This window comes from Sinocyclocheilus anshuiensis, unplaced genomic scaffold (assembly GCF_001515605.1).
Source record: "Sinocyclocheilus anshuiensis isolate Anshui unplaced genomic scaffold, SAMN03320099.WGS_v1.1 scaffold782, whole genome shotgun sequence".
Taxonomy (NCBI): domain Eukaryota; kingdom Metazoa; phylum Chordata; class Actinopteri; order Cypriniformes; family Cyprinidae; genus Sinocyclocheilus; species Sinocyclocheilus anshuiensis.
In genome coordinates, this window is record NW_015546111.1 from 1,632 (window position 1) to 18,604 (window position 16,973).

At 36.6% G+C, this 16,973-nt stretch overlaps 2 protein-coding genes across 2 annotated transcripts in view; both read left to right on the plus strand.

The window, feature by feature from the left end:
* Positions 1 to 319: 319 nt before the first annotated feature.
* LOC107700661 (phosphatidylinositol 4-kinase beta-like) lies at positions 320 to 9,506 on the plus strand (the record flags this gene model as incomplete). Its single annotated transcript, XM_016502398.1, has 10 exons — positions 320 to 391; positions 1,833 to 2,060; positions 2,199 to 2,426; positions 3,026 to 3,135; positions 3,219 to 3,323; positions 3,408 to 3,531; positions 6,460 to 6,725; positions 6,806 to 6,938; positions 7,501 to 7,621; positions 7,718 to 9,506. Coding segments are annotated over 10 exons (1,569 nt in total), but the record flags the coding sequence as incomplete, so codon positions are not given.
* A 490-nt stretch (positions 9,507 to 9,996) lies between these two features.
* The window catches only part of myo1eb (myosin IEb), a 17,067-nt gene continuing 10,090 nt past the window's right edge, over positions 9,997 to 16,973 (plus strand). Inside the window, exons 1-10 of the mRNA XM_016502433.1 lie at positions 9,997 to 10,311; positions 11,700 to 11,837; positions 12,621 to 12,710; positions 13,419 to 13,513; positions 13,619 to 13,706; positions 14,951 to 15,040; positions 15,619 to 15,750; positions 16,004 to 16,138; positions 16,247 to 16,379; positions 16,528 to 16,724. Of these exons, the coding sequence (XP_016357919.1) occupies positions 10,309 to 10,311; positions 11,700 to 11,837; positions 12,621 to 12,710; positions 13,419 to 13,513; positions 13,619 to 13,706; positions 14,951 to 15,040; positions 15,619 to 15,750; positions 16,004 to 16,138; positions 16,247 to 16,379; positions 16,528 to 16,724 (1,101 nt within the window). The 5' untranslated portion in view covers positions 9,997 to 10,308. The remainder of the gene's footprint in view (positions 10,312 to 11,699; positions 11,838 to 12,620; positions 12,711 to 13,418; positions 13,514 to 13,618; positions 13,707 to 14,950; positions 15,041 to 15,618; positions 15,751 to 16,003; positions 16,139 to 16,246; positions 16,380 to 16,527; positions 16,725 to 16,973) is intronic.

Genomic DNA, 16,973 nt, shown 5'->3' on the forward strand with positions numbered 1-16,973 from the left:
TATGAAACATGAAAGTTTTTAGCTATGAAAGTATTATCAAAGCTTTATTTGTTGACAAGTATCATATTGCAGCTGACACAAGAGACCTACCATTGGGGAATGTATTGGTAAGATAACAGGGATGTTTCATCATTTAGATTCACTTGTCTCTAGGGACAAAGCATTGTTCAGTCATCCACTGCTTCAGAAAGTCTTGACCCCTACTGTGGAGCCACGGCCAGGGCCTGCTGCTCAAACAGATGGGATGAGTGTAACCTTGAGATGTGTTTTTGTCTTGTTCTGACCCCCTCCACCCTCCCCTGCTCTTGCACTATAACTCCCCCCTCCCTCCTCTTCCTTTTCCCAGGATCTGAGCTCCAGCTCCGACAGTCTCGAGCTAGAGGCTGGTACAGTAAGTCTCTCACCATCTAATACCGCTCCTCTGTGCGTAGTGGGATGATGGCTGTGTCTGTTTGCAGGCGGGGTTGACGCCACAGATTCCTTCAAATGTGTGCCTTCAAGATTTGCAATCATGCTATCAAATGTCACAAATTGGCCATAACATTGGCACTTTACATGAAAAATAGGGTATGATAGGGTATTTACATGCACAAATAGGGTATGAAAGGCTTAATCTTTAATGTCTTAGTCTTTTTATCAGTAAGGTTATTTTGTCAACTTCTAGAGATAAAACTAGATATATGAGATGTTTTGTTATAATTTATTTTCTATTTGTATCGTTTACAATGATTAAAAAAAAATAATAATAATTGTTTTTGCAACTCTGTTTGGTGTCTGAGTACAGTTTAAAACCCCAGTTTTATTTATTTATTATCTATTTGTTTTCTTTTTGAGAAAAATATTTAATAACGTTTTACAAAAACGTTTGGGAACAGGGTTGAATGATAGTCATCACTACATTCATTGCGTTCATCACTATAATTTAGTAATAATAATTTTAAAAAATGTAAAAAAAAAATTAAAAAAACTACTTTTAGTTTTGTATTTTATGTAGCATATCTAATAGTTTTCCAGTGGATGTAGGATTTGGGCCTTTATTTTTTTTTTAGTAACGAGACACCAGTTTGTACCTTATTTGTGAAAAATGCCTATTGCATGTTGCTTATTTATATGAATATACAAGTCTTCATCAGTGAACTGATGCATGCTTGTTCTTTTTTTTTTATGTCCATGCTTCACTTTGAGTTTAGAATGCTGTGCTGATCATGCATGCAGATTCTTAGCGGTTTTGAGCAATGCTCCACATATTCCTGTGCTGAATAATAAAACAATTATGTGCAATTACTCATACATCCAATGAAATTCAGCAATTGTTTTAGTTTGGATGTACAGTCGGCTCCAGAATTTTAGGCTTTGGTACGATACCAACTCTGATACTACTCGATAGTATTATCTGACTAATATCAATATTAAATCAGACTGTGATAGATTAAACATGTGAACTTGCAAAACCAATAATAATTTATACTATATACGTAGTTGCCTTTTAGCTGGGATAGGAGTGTTTTAACATTGGAAAAAATGACACATTGCCTTTAACTTTGCTTTTTATGCTTCATGTCACACTGCCTGAATATCTGAACTGTGCTGAATATCAGCACATTGTTATCAGGTAACAAAATTTGCAATATATTGGTATCGTACCATTTTAAATCAGTGGTACTTTTTTTATTATTTTTTGTATTTTGTATATCATGCAACCCTTTTTGTTAGAATAATTCCTCTGCAAATGCCTAAATCTGTTTGCATACGCTTCGATTTGTGTTAAAATTACTTTTCTCTCTTTTCCCATCATCTTTTACTTCCTCTCTCAATCTTCATTCTGCTCTCAGCCTGTGCGTCTGACCCCTCAGAGGGAGTTCATTAAGTCTCTAATGGGGATCGGGAAGAGACTGGCCACTCTGCCCACTAAAGAACAGAAGACCCAGAGGCTCATCTCAGAGCTGTCCCTACTCAACCACAAGCTGCCTGCCCGGGTTTGGCTGCCCACGGCTGCTTTTGACCACCACGTGGTGCGCGTGCCCCACACGCAGGCCGTCGTGCTCAACTCGAAGGATAAGGTAAGGTTGTGCCAAGATAAGAATCCAGACTTTTGAAGTGGAAGAATTAATTAGTTTCTTCTAATGGGGTTTGAAAGACTCTTTCTTTGCTAATCTCACTTCTAAAGATTGTTATACTGTCTTTTTGTGCTTTTCCAGGCACCTTACTTAATCTACGTAGAAGTTCTAGAATGTGAGAACTTTGAGACGTCAAGTGTGCCAGTGAGAATCCCGGAAACACGGATTCGCAGCACACGATCTGTAGAGAATCTTCCCGATTGTGGCATCACGCCCGACCAGCGTGCCAGCAGCTTCTCCACGGTTCCCAATTATGACAACGATGATGAGGCATGGTCTGTAGATGACATCGGAGAGCTGCAAGTGGAGGTACTCAGACAGAGCATCTGTACTCATCTCAGAGCTGTCCCTACTCAACCACAAGCTGCCTGCCCGGGTTTGGCTGCCCACGGCTGCTTTTGACCACCACGTGGTGCGCGTGCCCCACACGCAGGCCGTCGTGCTCAACTCGAAGGATAAGGTAAGGTTGTGCCAAGATAAGAATCCAGACTTTTGAAGTGGAAGAATTAATTAGTTTCTTCTAATGGGGTTTGAAAGACTCTTTCTTTGCTAATCTCACTTCTAAAGATTGTTATACTGTCTTTTTGTGCTTTTCCAGGCACCTTACTTAATCTACGTAGAAGTTCTAGAATGTGAGAACTTTGAGACGTCAAGTGTGCCAGTGAGAATCCCGGAAACACGGATTCGCAGCACACGATCTGTAGAGAATCTTCCCGATTGTGGCATCACGCCCGACCAGCGTGCCAGCAGCTTCTCCACGGTTCCCAATTATGACAACGATGATGAGGCATGGTCTGTAGATGACATCGGAGAGCTGCAAGTGGAGGTACTCAGACAGAGCATCTGTAAGGGTAACATCTACAGATTTGCTATTGTTAGAGAGCTGACCTTTGTTTTTTGTTCTTAAGCTTCCAGAGATCCACACCAACAGTTGTGACAACATTTCCCAGTTCTCAGTAGATAGCATCACCAGCCAGGAGAGCAAGGAACCTATTTTTATTGCAGCTGGAGATATCAGGTAGACTTGGAGATAATGCATCAATAATTGCAAACAGTAAGAAAGACAATACTAATTTAACTGGAATGTTTTTGTTATTTCAGACGACGCCTGTCCGAGCAACTCGCCCACACCCCCACCACATTTAAGAGGGACCCAGAGGATCCCTCAGCCGTAGCCTTAAAGGAACCATGGCAGGAGAAAGTGAGGTATGTGTATGACATTCTTCACCATGGTTGGTTTTCTCATTCATTTGTTTAGTCTGATTTAATCATTCCTGTGTTGTTGAATAGACGGATAAGGGAGGGCTCCCCCTATGGCCACCTGCCCAACTGGCGTCTTCTGTCTGTTATTGTGAAATGTGGCGATGACCTGAGACAGGAGCTTCTCGCCTATCAAGTGCTGAAACAGCTACAGGTTGCACTCTTCATATTTTGTCTTTCAAAATGGGGTTAAATCTTGGGATTAGGGATGCACGATATTATCGGACTGATATCGGAATCGGCCGATAATGGCTTTAAATGTAAATATCGGCCCGATATGAAAAATTATGCCGATATGTCTTGCCGATAAGAGGTATACATTAACTCACATGTGCTCAGGGTGTGCTAGCGATTACATCACGTCAGCAGTGTGGTTCATTCTTGAAGCAAAGTTTTGCCTGAATGATGATTAGATTCACTGTTTTGGATCGCTGCATTTAAACTGAGAATATGCATGTACAGAATGACCCTTCCTGTATGATAGAGTAAACAGTAATGGCACGTGCAGTGGCAGCCTCCCCCAGGTCCTAATGCCCACTCAGTAAGGAGTTTTAATTCCGTAGGGGGTGCTGTTGGCCTACTTCTAATAAAATGAAAGCAAAATACACAAATAATATTCTTCCTGTATGATAGAGTAAACAGTAATGGCACGTGCAGTGGCAGCCTCCCCCAGGTCCTAATGCCCACTCAGTAAGGAGTTTTAATTCCGTAGGGGGTGCTGTTGGCCTACTTCTAATAAAATGCAAGCAAAATACACATATAATATTTAGACTGTGTTTCTGATTAAATAAAGTAGTAATTGATGCCATAAAATCATGAGTATGTTTTGATTTAAAGTTCAGATGCTATAGCTTACATGAACAACAACAACAAAAAACACAAACATGTCACTTAAATAATTTTATATTTACAGATTTATTCATTAATGTGTAATGTTATATTTTGAAACAAATTATGAGCTCTAAAAGATTTTCAGAATTTTTACAGCTCTTGCGTTAGACCATTTACAAATGTTAAATCTTAAAATAAAATGTTATGGTTACCACTGCATCTTTCAGAAAAAAAAAAATGCAGCCATTGAATATAGTTTATTTATAGTTCTTTTCAAATCTTTAATGTACTGTCATTATAAAAGAGCTTCATTGTTGTTTATTAAAATCTAACAAATAAGTTCTTGTTAAAAACTAACCAAAATTAAAAATAATTTGCTTATAATTTCTGCACAGGAGAGACTTGGTGTTTTTTCCAAACAGAAGGAAATATATCGGTATCGGCTATCGGTAGGGTTGGGTATCGAAAACCGGTTCCATATTTCCAAGAACCGGGTATTCGATAAGACGCGTGCATTTCGATTCTGCTTAACGATTCCTGTGTTCGCATTTTAATGTGATTAAAAACGATTTAAGTGCAGGAATGGAAAGAAGGAATGCAGGAATGTTTGCGTGCAGCGCACATGAAGCGCAAGCGTGAGCACAGAGAACAGAGGTCGCGGTACGGGTTCCCGGTTTGTGTCCGTTCTCGAACCGTTCCGTGTATTTCCACTGTAGAAAAGGTTGTTCCGGGCCGAAACTGACTTCTTTCATATTTGTCGACCAATATGCAGAAAACTACGTCAGTATATCACCATAAACACAGCCGTTTTTTTTGTCTTACGTGAACGTAAACAGATGAGAAAGAAAACACACATGTACAGTATTTTTAGATCTACGTGCGTTCGGTGTTAAAGAGATAATTTCTGCACCTAATAAACGCACTGCCTGTCATTAATATTAATCAAAGAACAAAATAAAATCATTCACTGATCTTGACTGAATATATTTAATAACTTTAATTGATTAATCTATATTTTATTTATGAAAAGAAAACTATGCAGTGTTTTTAAACTGTTAATTACAGTTTCTGTACCTGAAATTTTGTTCAGTTGTATTTATTTATGATATTGCTAATTGATTTGTTTGTTCCTATCTTATTACTGACTGTTTACTTGTCTTTAACACTTTAATATTTGAAATTTATATTAATCTAGTTGTTTTTGCTGTGGTATTTTTTTTTAAAGCATAGGCAAAATTCCTCTTGCAGTGTTCTGTAAACTAGGAATCGATAAGAATCGGAATCGATGAGCAGAATCGGAATCGATCAAATTCAAAAGATACCCAACCCTAGCTATTGGCCAAAATAAGTTGAAAAATATCGGCATATCGGATATCGGCAAAATCCAATATCGTGCATCCCTACTTGGGATGCATAATATATCGGTACCATAGTGGATATTGGCCAGTATTGTATATTTCATTGTGCTTGCTAATTTCCCCTATTTTTCACACTATTCAATCATTATATTGTCATGATGCTAAAATCACTTGTAGACTTTATAATGATTGATTTTAGGTTTTAGTGCTTTTATTTTTAGTTTATTATCAGCTTTTTTAAAATTTAGCAGTTTATTATTATTTTTTTATATATTGGTTCATCCCTAGTTATATCACATCATCAATTGTAGGATATACTTTTTAAATATATATTAAATTACAGGATATTATGTTTTAAAAATATGAATGTATATTACCGTTGAAAGTTTGGGGTTGGTAGGATTTTTAAAATGTTTTTCCTATGCTCAAAGAGGCTACATTTATTGCAGCAGCCATTACTCCAGTCTTCAGTGATCCTTCAGAAATCATTCTAATATGCTGATTTGGTACTCAAGAAACATTTCTTATTATTATCAATGTTGATAATGTGGCTTAATATAGAACAGTTTTCTAGGTCAAAATAAATGTATAAAGAAACTATATAACTGATATTTTCTTTTCAGGATTCTTAGATGATTAGAAAGTTGAAAATAACAGCATTTATTTGGAATAGAAATCTTTATAAATTAATAAATGTCTTTACTGTCACTTTTGATCAATGCATCCTTGCTGAATATTATGAGTTATGATTATGAGTTATTAATTTTTTTATTTTTTTTTTAATCTTACTGACCCCAAACTTTTGAACAGTAGTTTACAATGTGTTTTTTGAAGTGAGGCCTCCTCAGGCATTGTTGCTATACTGGATCTTCTTACCATCTGTGGTCTTCCAGATTATCTGGGAACAAGAACGGGTTCCCTTGTGGATCAAGCCCTACAAGATCCTGGTCATCTCCTCAGACAGTGGTATGATTGAGCCGGTGGTCAACGCTGTGTCCATTCACCAGGTGAAGAAACAGAGTCAGCTTTCATTGCTCGACTACTTCCGGCAAGAGCATGGGAACTACAATACAGAGGAATTCCTTACCGCTCAGCGCAACTTTGTTCAGAGCTGCGCTGGCTACTGTCTCATCTGCTATCTGCTGCAGGTCAAGGACAGGTGAGTGAGACCATGCTTGAATCATGTTGGAAGAAAATAATTTGGATAAGTTATAACCACCATTTTCTCTTGTTTTTCAGGCACAATGGAAATATCCTGCTAGACTCTGAGGGCCACATCATTCACATCGACTTTGGCTTCATCCTTTCCAGCTCTCCACGTAACCTGGGCTTCGAGACATCTGCCTTTAAACTAACCAGTGAATTTGTTGATGTAAGTAAAATTATGTTTATATTGGATGAAGTCATCATTGAATGTAGAGAAGGATGTAGAAGAATTTTCAAATATGTGCATCTCTTTTGATGCAAAAAAAAAAAGCTTTTTCAGCACTTATTACTTGCACTACTGTCTGTACATCCAGAATACTGAATGATCCATTTGCACACTGGAATATTTTCTATGCTCTTTTTTAAATGTCCCTTGCACTTGTGTTTTGTACAGCTTAATGTATCGCTTACATATGAACATCATTTACAAATGAATATGTTCATAGTTTCTGCTTATAGTGTACGTACACTTATTACATAATCCATCTGTATAGTATATTCATAGTACACCTATCTGTATATCATGCTGATAGTATATAAAAATCTGTAAATTATGTCCATAGTACTGCCTTATCTGTATATTTATTGTACATTTGTAACATATTGGAGACACTGTATATCCTGTACTTACTGCTTATTGCACTTCTGGTTAGATGCTAACTGCATTTCGTTGCCTTGTACCTTACATGTGCAATGACAATAAAGTTGAATCTAATCTAATCTTTTAGGTAATGGGAGGTCTGGATAGAGACATGTTCAATTATTATAAGATGCTCATGCTCCAAGGCCTCATCGCTGCACGCAAGCACATGGAGAAGGTCATCCAGATTGTAGAAATCATGCATCAAGGTATTGTTTGTCTGAAGCTTCAGGGGATGGAGCATCTTTGTCTTTCTATATTCATCTGAGGACACTTTATCATTCAATTTTTTATATGTTGTGCAGGTTCTCAGCTTCCCTGTTTCCACGGCTCCAGCACCATCCGTAACCTGAAGGAGCGTTTCCACATGAACCTGACGGAGGAGCAGCTGCAGGTGTTGGTGGAGCAGATGGTGGATGGCTCCATGCGTTCCATCACTACCAAGCTGTACGACGGCTTTCAGTATCTCACCAACGGCATCATGTGAGCGGTGGCCGGGGTGCACATGGACTAGAGCGCTAAAACTGGAAAAAAGGCTGCACCACTTTAAAAACCACTCCTAACGCCCACTTCCCAAAACCACCCCTGTGTTTCTGCACCCTTCAGACTGATTAACTTTAAAGATTTTTTTTTTTTTTTTACCTTGACTGAAGAGGTCTTGAGCTGTGAAGTAACTGTTTGTCGTCTTTTTTCAACATCCTTTCCTTTCGTTTAAACCCTCCCTTTTTTGTCATGACATCTTGCAGTACTCTGGATACCCAGAGTTGAGTTTTATCCAGCTTTCCAGTGCCTCATTTAAACACTACGCTGCTCTGTGACTCACCTGTGTACTGACTGACTTCAACACCCCATATTATCATCATCAGCTTTTTTTGTTGCTATACCACTAATGATATATATATACTTTGGTTGAATAACATTCAGAATTTCAACACACACTCATACAGTAGGGTGGAAAACAGGAGATGCTGTATCAAAGCCTATAAATTGCATTATGAAATGAGGGAATCGGATGGTAAACATTGCTGTATTGTTCAGCTTTGTGAAGTCAGTGTTACATGAACTGTTTAAGAGATCTTCAGCTTAGTGCCGCACAAGTAAGAGACCGTTAAGCCATGGAAGGTTTGCTTAAAGTGCTCTCATTTGACCCTGTGAGAAGCGCTTGAACGTGATAGGGTTAATGAAGCTTTTTAATTCAATATGGATGTGTTAAACATCAAAACACCAAAGACACAGATCAGTGACTCCACTAATCATATGAGAGTTCATATAGAAGATGACATAAAATAATTAGGACTTAATTAAAATAACCTGGTCTGTTTTCTAGGTCAAAATAAATGTATAAACTATTTTGAGTTTCCAAAGGTCTGGACTGAAATATGGTGGACTGCGAGATATGAACACTATTTATTGCCCTTTTACAGATATTTCATATGAAATTACACTTTCTCAACGTTCTCTGTGGATTTCATTTCATTTTGTTATTTTGTTTGGCACATTATAATCCTAGTCGTGCTAGTTTGTACAGCTAACCTGAATTTATAATGTGCATTTTTACAGCTGATCTGAGCTGGGCAGCCATGTATAAATGTGTGACTGAGCCACTGGATTTTTTTTTTTTTATATATAAACAGTGAGGAGTTGTTCAGAATCTGTTGCACAGGAGAAATGGAAAGGGCTATGAAAAAGCGAACACATTAAATCAACAGTCTTTGTTTTTATTTCCTACACATGTACAGGTATAAAATTCCCTGCCTAAAATTTCTAGTTTTTTATTATTATTTTTCTTTATTTTCGTGGGCATGTGTTTAGCCTCGTCTTATTTCCCTGTGATATCAGTGCTTCTCTTAACAGTTTTAATTCATTCTCTTAGCGGGAGCCACAATTTCCTTTAATTTGTTTGCCTGTGCGAAGGCAGTTTAGACGTTGTGTACATTTTCAACAAGCTTTATCTTTTCTCTTTACTATTTTATACTTCTATTGTTTCAGCATCAAACTTTTTTTTGAAACTTGTAAAACGGACCAGCTCTTAAGATCATGTGAATAACCTTCCTTGTGAATGTTCCTTTGTATAATAAATTAAATGTTCCCGTTCCACAAATTGTATATTTTTTTAAAAGTCTTTTGAGACCCTGAAATTTATATTTTTTCTTTTATTTTTGGTGCACGTGTTGTGAATATCACAATCCTACATACCCTATGTCTGGGTGGATCACTTACAAAAATGTAGTAATTGATAAATAATAGTATTTAGTAAAATAATAAATTTTCAAAATGCTATATTGTTACACACTTACTATTGTACAAAATACATTTTTATTGTACTAGCTGATATGATGGAAGATGGATATCAGAAAAAAATTATTTGCACCGAGCAGAGTAGTGGTTAGAAATTTTCTAAATAACATTTCTTTTATTTCTACATTTATAAATAGAAAATTGTTGTGAGGCACTAAAATGGTTTCACCACACTATCTCCAGCCGAGGCCAGAGGCTCATTTTCTTGCGTTTGTAGTGTGCTGTGATTACCTGTGGCACAGGTAAATCCGTTCAGGATCGTGGGGTGGCGCCGTTATGTGCAAGTATCTGCGATTCGTTCGCAACAGAAAGAAGGAAAAACTCTCCAGTACCTGCCTACACTTGCCGATGCATGGACAACACCCGTTAAACCAATTATTTAATCGTTTCACAAGTGTTCCCGATACATGAAACACTATATCCAGGGTCGTTTTTTGGATAGAATTAAGAAATCGTATCGGAGGTTATAGGTGGAATATCAAATGGACGACTAGATAAATCCTGGAGTTTCTCCTGAAGCTTGCAAGATTTCCTCGAAGAGTCCACACAGGACTGAATGTTATCAAGGGTGTGATACAGGAAGTGCCTATAATCCATCATGGTAAGTGCTTTTAAAACCTGAAATAACCTATTAAAATAACAATTTAAGTTGAGTTATAAAATTAAAAGTTGCAGCTGACTCTAAATCTTGCTCCCAACGCTAGTATTGTTCCATTGACCTGTCTACTACAGTACTACTACAACATAGAAGTTGCATTTTCACTGTCGACAAAACAAATTAATGTAGCGGAAGGATTTTAGACATTTATTTCATTGTTTACCTGTCTAGCAAAGTAAATCCCAAATCATTAGTATGGCCTGAAGAAACAGTCTAGCAATAACTTCTGAAATACATTGTAGATATTTAGGTGGACAGTGTTTTGCCTGTCAAACACCATCAAATTCGGTTTTGACAAGAAAATGTAACGCACAATAACTTTGGAAGTTCCTAGAATTCATGAGAGGCCAATGGAAATCTGTCCAATTTATTTGCCCTATTCTGTTGAATGTCAGTGAAAGCACATAATAATAATAATAATAGTAATTTGAATTCAAAGTCGTTTTTCCCTTCTATTTAGGATCTGGGAGGGGAGCCCAAGTTTTCCTCAGAATTATTGTTAATGACTTATGCAAGGAGGAAATACTCATATTTATCAGAGATTACATTGGCCATACTTAATTCTTAATCACCTGCAGAGGCGGACAAAGTACACAACTCCATTACTTAAGTGAAAGTACAGTTACTGCTGGTCAAATATTACTCCATTACAAGTAAAAGTTGTAAAGACAGATTTTTACTTAAGTAAAAGTACAGAAGTACTTGCTTTTAAAAGTACTTAAGTACCAAAAGTACATTTCCTTTGTCAATGCACTGTTTTATTATTGTTGTATGTAATACTTGCAATACCTCTGAAGCAACTTACAATTGTACTTAAGTACAATACTCAAGTAAATGTACTTAGTTACTGTCCGCCTCTGATCACCTGACTAAGCATTTGCATTGTTTATGGCTTGAGGGTGAGAAATATGGCTCACATTTTTTTGTTTTGTTGTACACCTGCACTGCATATGACATATGTGCAGATTTAAGGTTTTGTTATTGTCATAGTCCTGTCCTGTCAAAGTGTCAGAGGTTTTAACGCTTCACAAGTCTTATGAAAGTGCTCATAACAGAGAGTATTTTATAAATGTCATTTCCTCCTCTGTGCGTAGTTGCTGGCTCTTCGTTAATCAGTATATTCTTACACGTATTAACCCTTTAATCAACGTGTTAACTTATTAATTCTGCTGAACACCAGCCCTCTTGTCTAACACAGTGCCACCAACTGTATAAAGTAGCAAAATGCATTTAAATAATCTTTATGTAACCCAATAGTGTGTCAGCATTCATTCATTTCACAGGTGACCATAGAGATATGTTTAAATTAATAATTGTTCTCTCTCATACAGGGGAGCAAAGAGAAATATCACTGGCAGACCCAAAATGTGAAGGTCAGTGGTGTGGACGACATGGTCCTCCTCTCCAAGATCAGTGAAGATGCCATCACAGATAACCTCAAGAAAAGATACATGGATGACTTCATTTTCGTATCCTTATGTCTATAATGAACAATAATTATTTGGTTATTTGGTCTGGCATACTTAAATATACGCTACAGTTGAAAAGTTTGGCGTCAGTAAATCATTTTTTAAAGAAATGAATGCTTTTATTCAGAAATGATGCATTACAGTGATCAAAAGAGACAGTAAAGACATAATGTTACAAAAGATTTGAACTTCAAATAAATTTTGTTTTTTTGAACTTTTTACTTGTCAAAGAATATTTTGTTTCCACAGAAACATTAAGCAGCACCATTTTCAACTGATAATAATTCGAAGTGTTTCTTGATGAACAGATCATCATAATAGAATGATTTTTGAAGGATCATGTGAAACTGAAGACTGCCATCACAGGAATAAAACACATTTTAAAATATATTTTCAAAAAGAAAACAGTTACTTTACATTGTAAAAATATTTCACAATATTACTATTTTTTTTCTTCTATAAAATAAATGCATAATGTTGCGCATAAGAGTCTTCAGCTATATCATATCTGAAAATTACAGATACTTGGGCTCATTTGACTTGGACCAGAAAGAGAACATTTTAAAATATATTTAAAAAGAAAAAAGAAAAAACATTTATCTAGTATCACAGGCAATTATGTGTGCCAATATCTGATTTAGAGAATTGTGTCCCTTTTCCCTGCTCTCCAAATGTAATTAACATGTTTGAGAGCAAAAAAAAAAAAATATGCTCATAGCTCATCTCACATCTCTTTTTGTCAACCTACCAGCATTTGTTTTTGCCATAACCACAACTCTTCAGACATACATTGGTCCTGTGCTGATCTCAGTGAACCCTTTTAAACAGCTGCCGTATTTCACAGACCGTGAGATTGAACTGTATCAGGGAGCTGTAAGTACAATATACATTTTCTATTAGTGTCCAGTACATAATGCTTTACTGTACTATGCCATAAATACATGGATACTAATAAATGAAGTTAAAGTTCAGATGAATAATCATTCCCGCAGGATAAAGGCCCGTTCACACCAAGCACGATAACTATAAAGATAACGATAAAGATATAGTTCTAAAAATCGTTCTCAATATTAAAGAATAGCATAGTTCACACCAAAACGATAACGATACAGAGGAACGATATCGTTGTGATCACTTTCAAAACGATTTTTTTCCAGCTGATGAACGATAAAACACTGACAGCCAAACAGAATCCATCCTGCTGTAATGAGCTCAAGAATTTAAATCGGCAGACGCATGTGCGCTTAGAATAAACAGACGATATCGTTCGCTGGTGTGGACGCTAATATCGTTATCTTTATAGTTATCGTTCTTGCTGTGAACAGGACTTAAGTCAGATGGAGCAGAGCAATGTCATTGCATGTCCGGTCTTGCTGTTGTGCTTCCAAAAACTGCCTACGAATCTGTATTTGTTAACATCTTCCCCTGGATGGCCAAATCATAAAAACTGCATATGTAAATCAGGATGTGTTACTGGTTACGGAATAATGCCTCTACCTCGATTTCATGCAAATGTGACGTTTAATTTTCCAGGACAGTAGTATTAGACCCCGCGATGTGTGTGTATTCTGTCATTCACAGGCGCAGTATGAGAATCCCCCCCACATCTACGCTCTGGCCGACAATATGTACCGCAACATGATGATTGACTCAGAGAACCAGTGTGCCATTATCAGGTCAGGGATCAAGGATCTGGCGCCCACACCCTGAGACACCTTTAAAGTATTTGTATCGCATCAAAGGTTTGCATTATATGTGATCTGAATGTGTTTGTAATACAGCGGAGAGAGTGGAGCAGGAAAGACAGTGGCAGCAAAGTACATTATGAGCTACATCTCCAAAGTCTCAGGAGGTGGAACTAAAGTTCAGGTGAGGCTATCATCTGCTAAATCAGGGTTTCCTAAAAGGGGGTTTGTGAAGGAGGGTTTAATAAAAAGCTAATAATTAATTTAAATATATTCATTAATTAAAAATTAAATATAAATATAATAAAAATAAATAAATAAATAGAATATTATATAATAAAATATATAAATATATTAATTATATATTAAAAAAATAATATATAAATATATATTAAATATAATAGTTAATAAATAAAAATGTAATATAAAATAAAAACAATTAAATTAAATTATTAAAACAAGGTGAACTATTTTATTTGTTGACTTGGATGTTATGTGACAATTAACCAAACATCAGAAAACCGTGAACATGCAATTCAAATGAACTGCATATAGCATTTGTTGCTAAAATATTGAAATAATAACTTAAAATCTTAGGGGGTGCTTCAAGTAAATATTTTAGGCCAGACAGGTTTGGCTAACAAACAGGTTTGGGAATACCTTTGTTAGAAGGCCATTTGCTTAATGAGAGCCTGATTGAACTCAACTCAAAATTCATGTGAACTCATGGGTGTGGTTGTTTCTTTTGTTAATATTGCCCAAATTCTGTTCTCATTGTATGTGAAATGTAGTGCCTCTGAAATCACCTAGACAGTTATCTGACAATGATCTCTTTGTTACGCTGTGACACTGAACAGTGCATTGCCAGTCAGCATCAGTAACTATAAACCTTTAATGATTCAAACTGTTTTTCATAGTTTAAACCAGTGTTTCCCAACCGGTGTATGTTCATAAAAGCAGCTATTATATAATATCCATTTCTGATGTCGCCAATAATTAGAGATGCACTGAAATTAGTTCACCGCTCAGGATTCACTTTCACGTGGTGTGACGCTCTGCGTATTATCCCGCTCTATGCGTGTGTGTGCTCCGCTCAGTCGCTCACGGCCCATGTGAGTGCTCCACTCATATACCGTTCATGCTCATCGGAACAGCAAAGTCCACTCAAAAATCAAGCTGACAGGAAACATCGATGTAGTTTATTTGGATAATTGGTAAAAAAAAAAAAAAATCTCTTTATAGCCCTACTGTGTGTTAGACCTACCTGAAAAATTAAAAAGCAATTGATTTCATTTGTAGGCCTATCGTTATTTTTTATTTGCGCTATCATTAGTAATTTCTTTACTAATAAAGTGTTTAGCGTACATATCTTACATGGCATACTTAAATTGTCTGTGATGTATTGTTGTTTCCTCTTTCCTCTTTTAGCATGTTAAAGACATCATTCTCCAGTCTAACCCCCTCCTGGAGGCTTTTGGGAACGCAAAAACTGTCCGCAACAACAACTCCAGTCGCTTTGTAAGTCTTGCTGCAATGATTTGTCTTAAAAGAAAAGTCTTTTAGATCATTTTATTATTATTTTATGTCTGATCATTTTATCCCATTATTTAGAGTCAGAAATTATGATTATTTAAAAAAATTAATTCATTTTAAAAATACATATAATATTTTTTAATGAAATATATATCTTATAGATATATCTTGTAACTGAAAAAATAATATTGAAATTTTAATTAAATCATATTTTTAATAATATTATTATTATTATTTAAAGGAACATGTAAGTCTCTCTGCTGTTTAGTCTCTAGAATCGGTGCGCTATCCAGTTCTAAGAATGTCATTTGGAGCATGCTGGTTCTTAGCATGTTATAGCTTGTTGGCTGCAGGATTTGATTGTAGGAGTGCAGTTTGTGTGTGTGTGTGTGTGTGTGTGTGTGTGTGTGTGTGTGTATGTGTGTGTAGGCTGTGAAGTTGTAGTTCACTAGGCTTTACTGTTCATTTTCTTTTCTGAAGCAGTATGCCAACACGTGTATATGCGATAATGTCAGTGCACAAGCTTTAAGTTCACTGCATAATATGTTTATTTCATACCTCAGGGAAAATACTTCGAAATTCAGTTCAGCCGAGGGGGAGAACCTGATGGTGGAAAGATTTCCAACTTCCTTTTGGAAAAATCCAGAGTAGTGTCTCAGAACCATGGGGAAAGGAATTTCCATATATATTACCAGGTAAAGCTGTAAACTCATGGAAACACTTCAATGAAAAGGTCATTTCAGGGTGTGATGTGTTGTGTAAGCTGGCAAATTGTTGTGTGGCATGTTACGGCAGTGTGATTTAATCTAGTTAAGGCCAATTGTGGACTTTATTGTGTCATATTAGTAGTTTACTAAATCAGGTCAGTTTGGAGGATTATTGAAATAGGATAAAAGTCCTGTAGGTTGTTGTTGATACCACTGTTTTTCTTCAATGTTTCTGTATCAGCTCTTGCAAGGAGCCACCAAGGAGCAGAGAGAGAATTTAGGCATCATAACCCCTGATTACTACTTGTACTTAAACCAGTCCGACACCTACACCGTGGAGGATGTTAATGACAAAAAGGAGTTTAAAGACACAATGGTGGGTGTGAAGCATTGAATCCCCTAATAGAAACCTTCTGGTTGTGTTCCTGCTATTCAGTATAAACACTCTCATAATGAAAGAAAAAGATAAAGATTGCATTTTTAGGCTGCCATGTCTGTGGTCGGCCTGTCTTTGGACGCACAGGACACTGTGCTGCAGATTGTGGCAGGAATCCTCCATCTTGGCAACATCGCTTTCAGAGAGGAGGGCAACTATGCTGTGGTGGAGAGTGAAGACTGTGAGTTTATGCTTACATTTTATTCATTTACCAGTATGTATATCCGATTCCAAGTGAGAAGAAGCACAAAACAAGCCATTCTTGAGGAGCTTGTGTAAGGATATTTATCTTAGCTACATAATGTATTCACTTTCTCACTCTGCTGCAGTCCTGGCATTCCCGTCTTACCTGTTGGGAATCAATCAGGACGGTCTAAAGAGCAAACTAACCAGTCGCATCATGGATAGCAAGTGGGGTGGCAAAACGGAGACTATTTCTGTCACCTTGAACAAGGAGCAGGCCTCCTTCACCCGAGACGCCCTGTCCAAAGCCCTGTATTCTAGACTCTTTGACTACTTGGTTGATGTGAGTCAATTAGAATTTTTAGAATTTGAATTGTCTAAAATAATATGTTTTTGTGTTCCTATGGTGTATTGTAGCATTCAAAAGCTTTGGGTCAGTATGTTTTATTTTGCAAGGAAGCATTAAAGGGGTCATATGATGTTGCTAAAAATAACATTATTTTGTGTATTTGGTATAATGCAATGTGTTTACGCGGTTTAAGGTTCAAAAAACACATTATTTTCCACATACTGTACATTGTTTCTCCTCTAT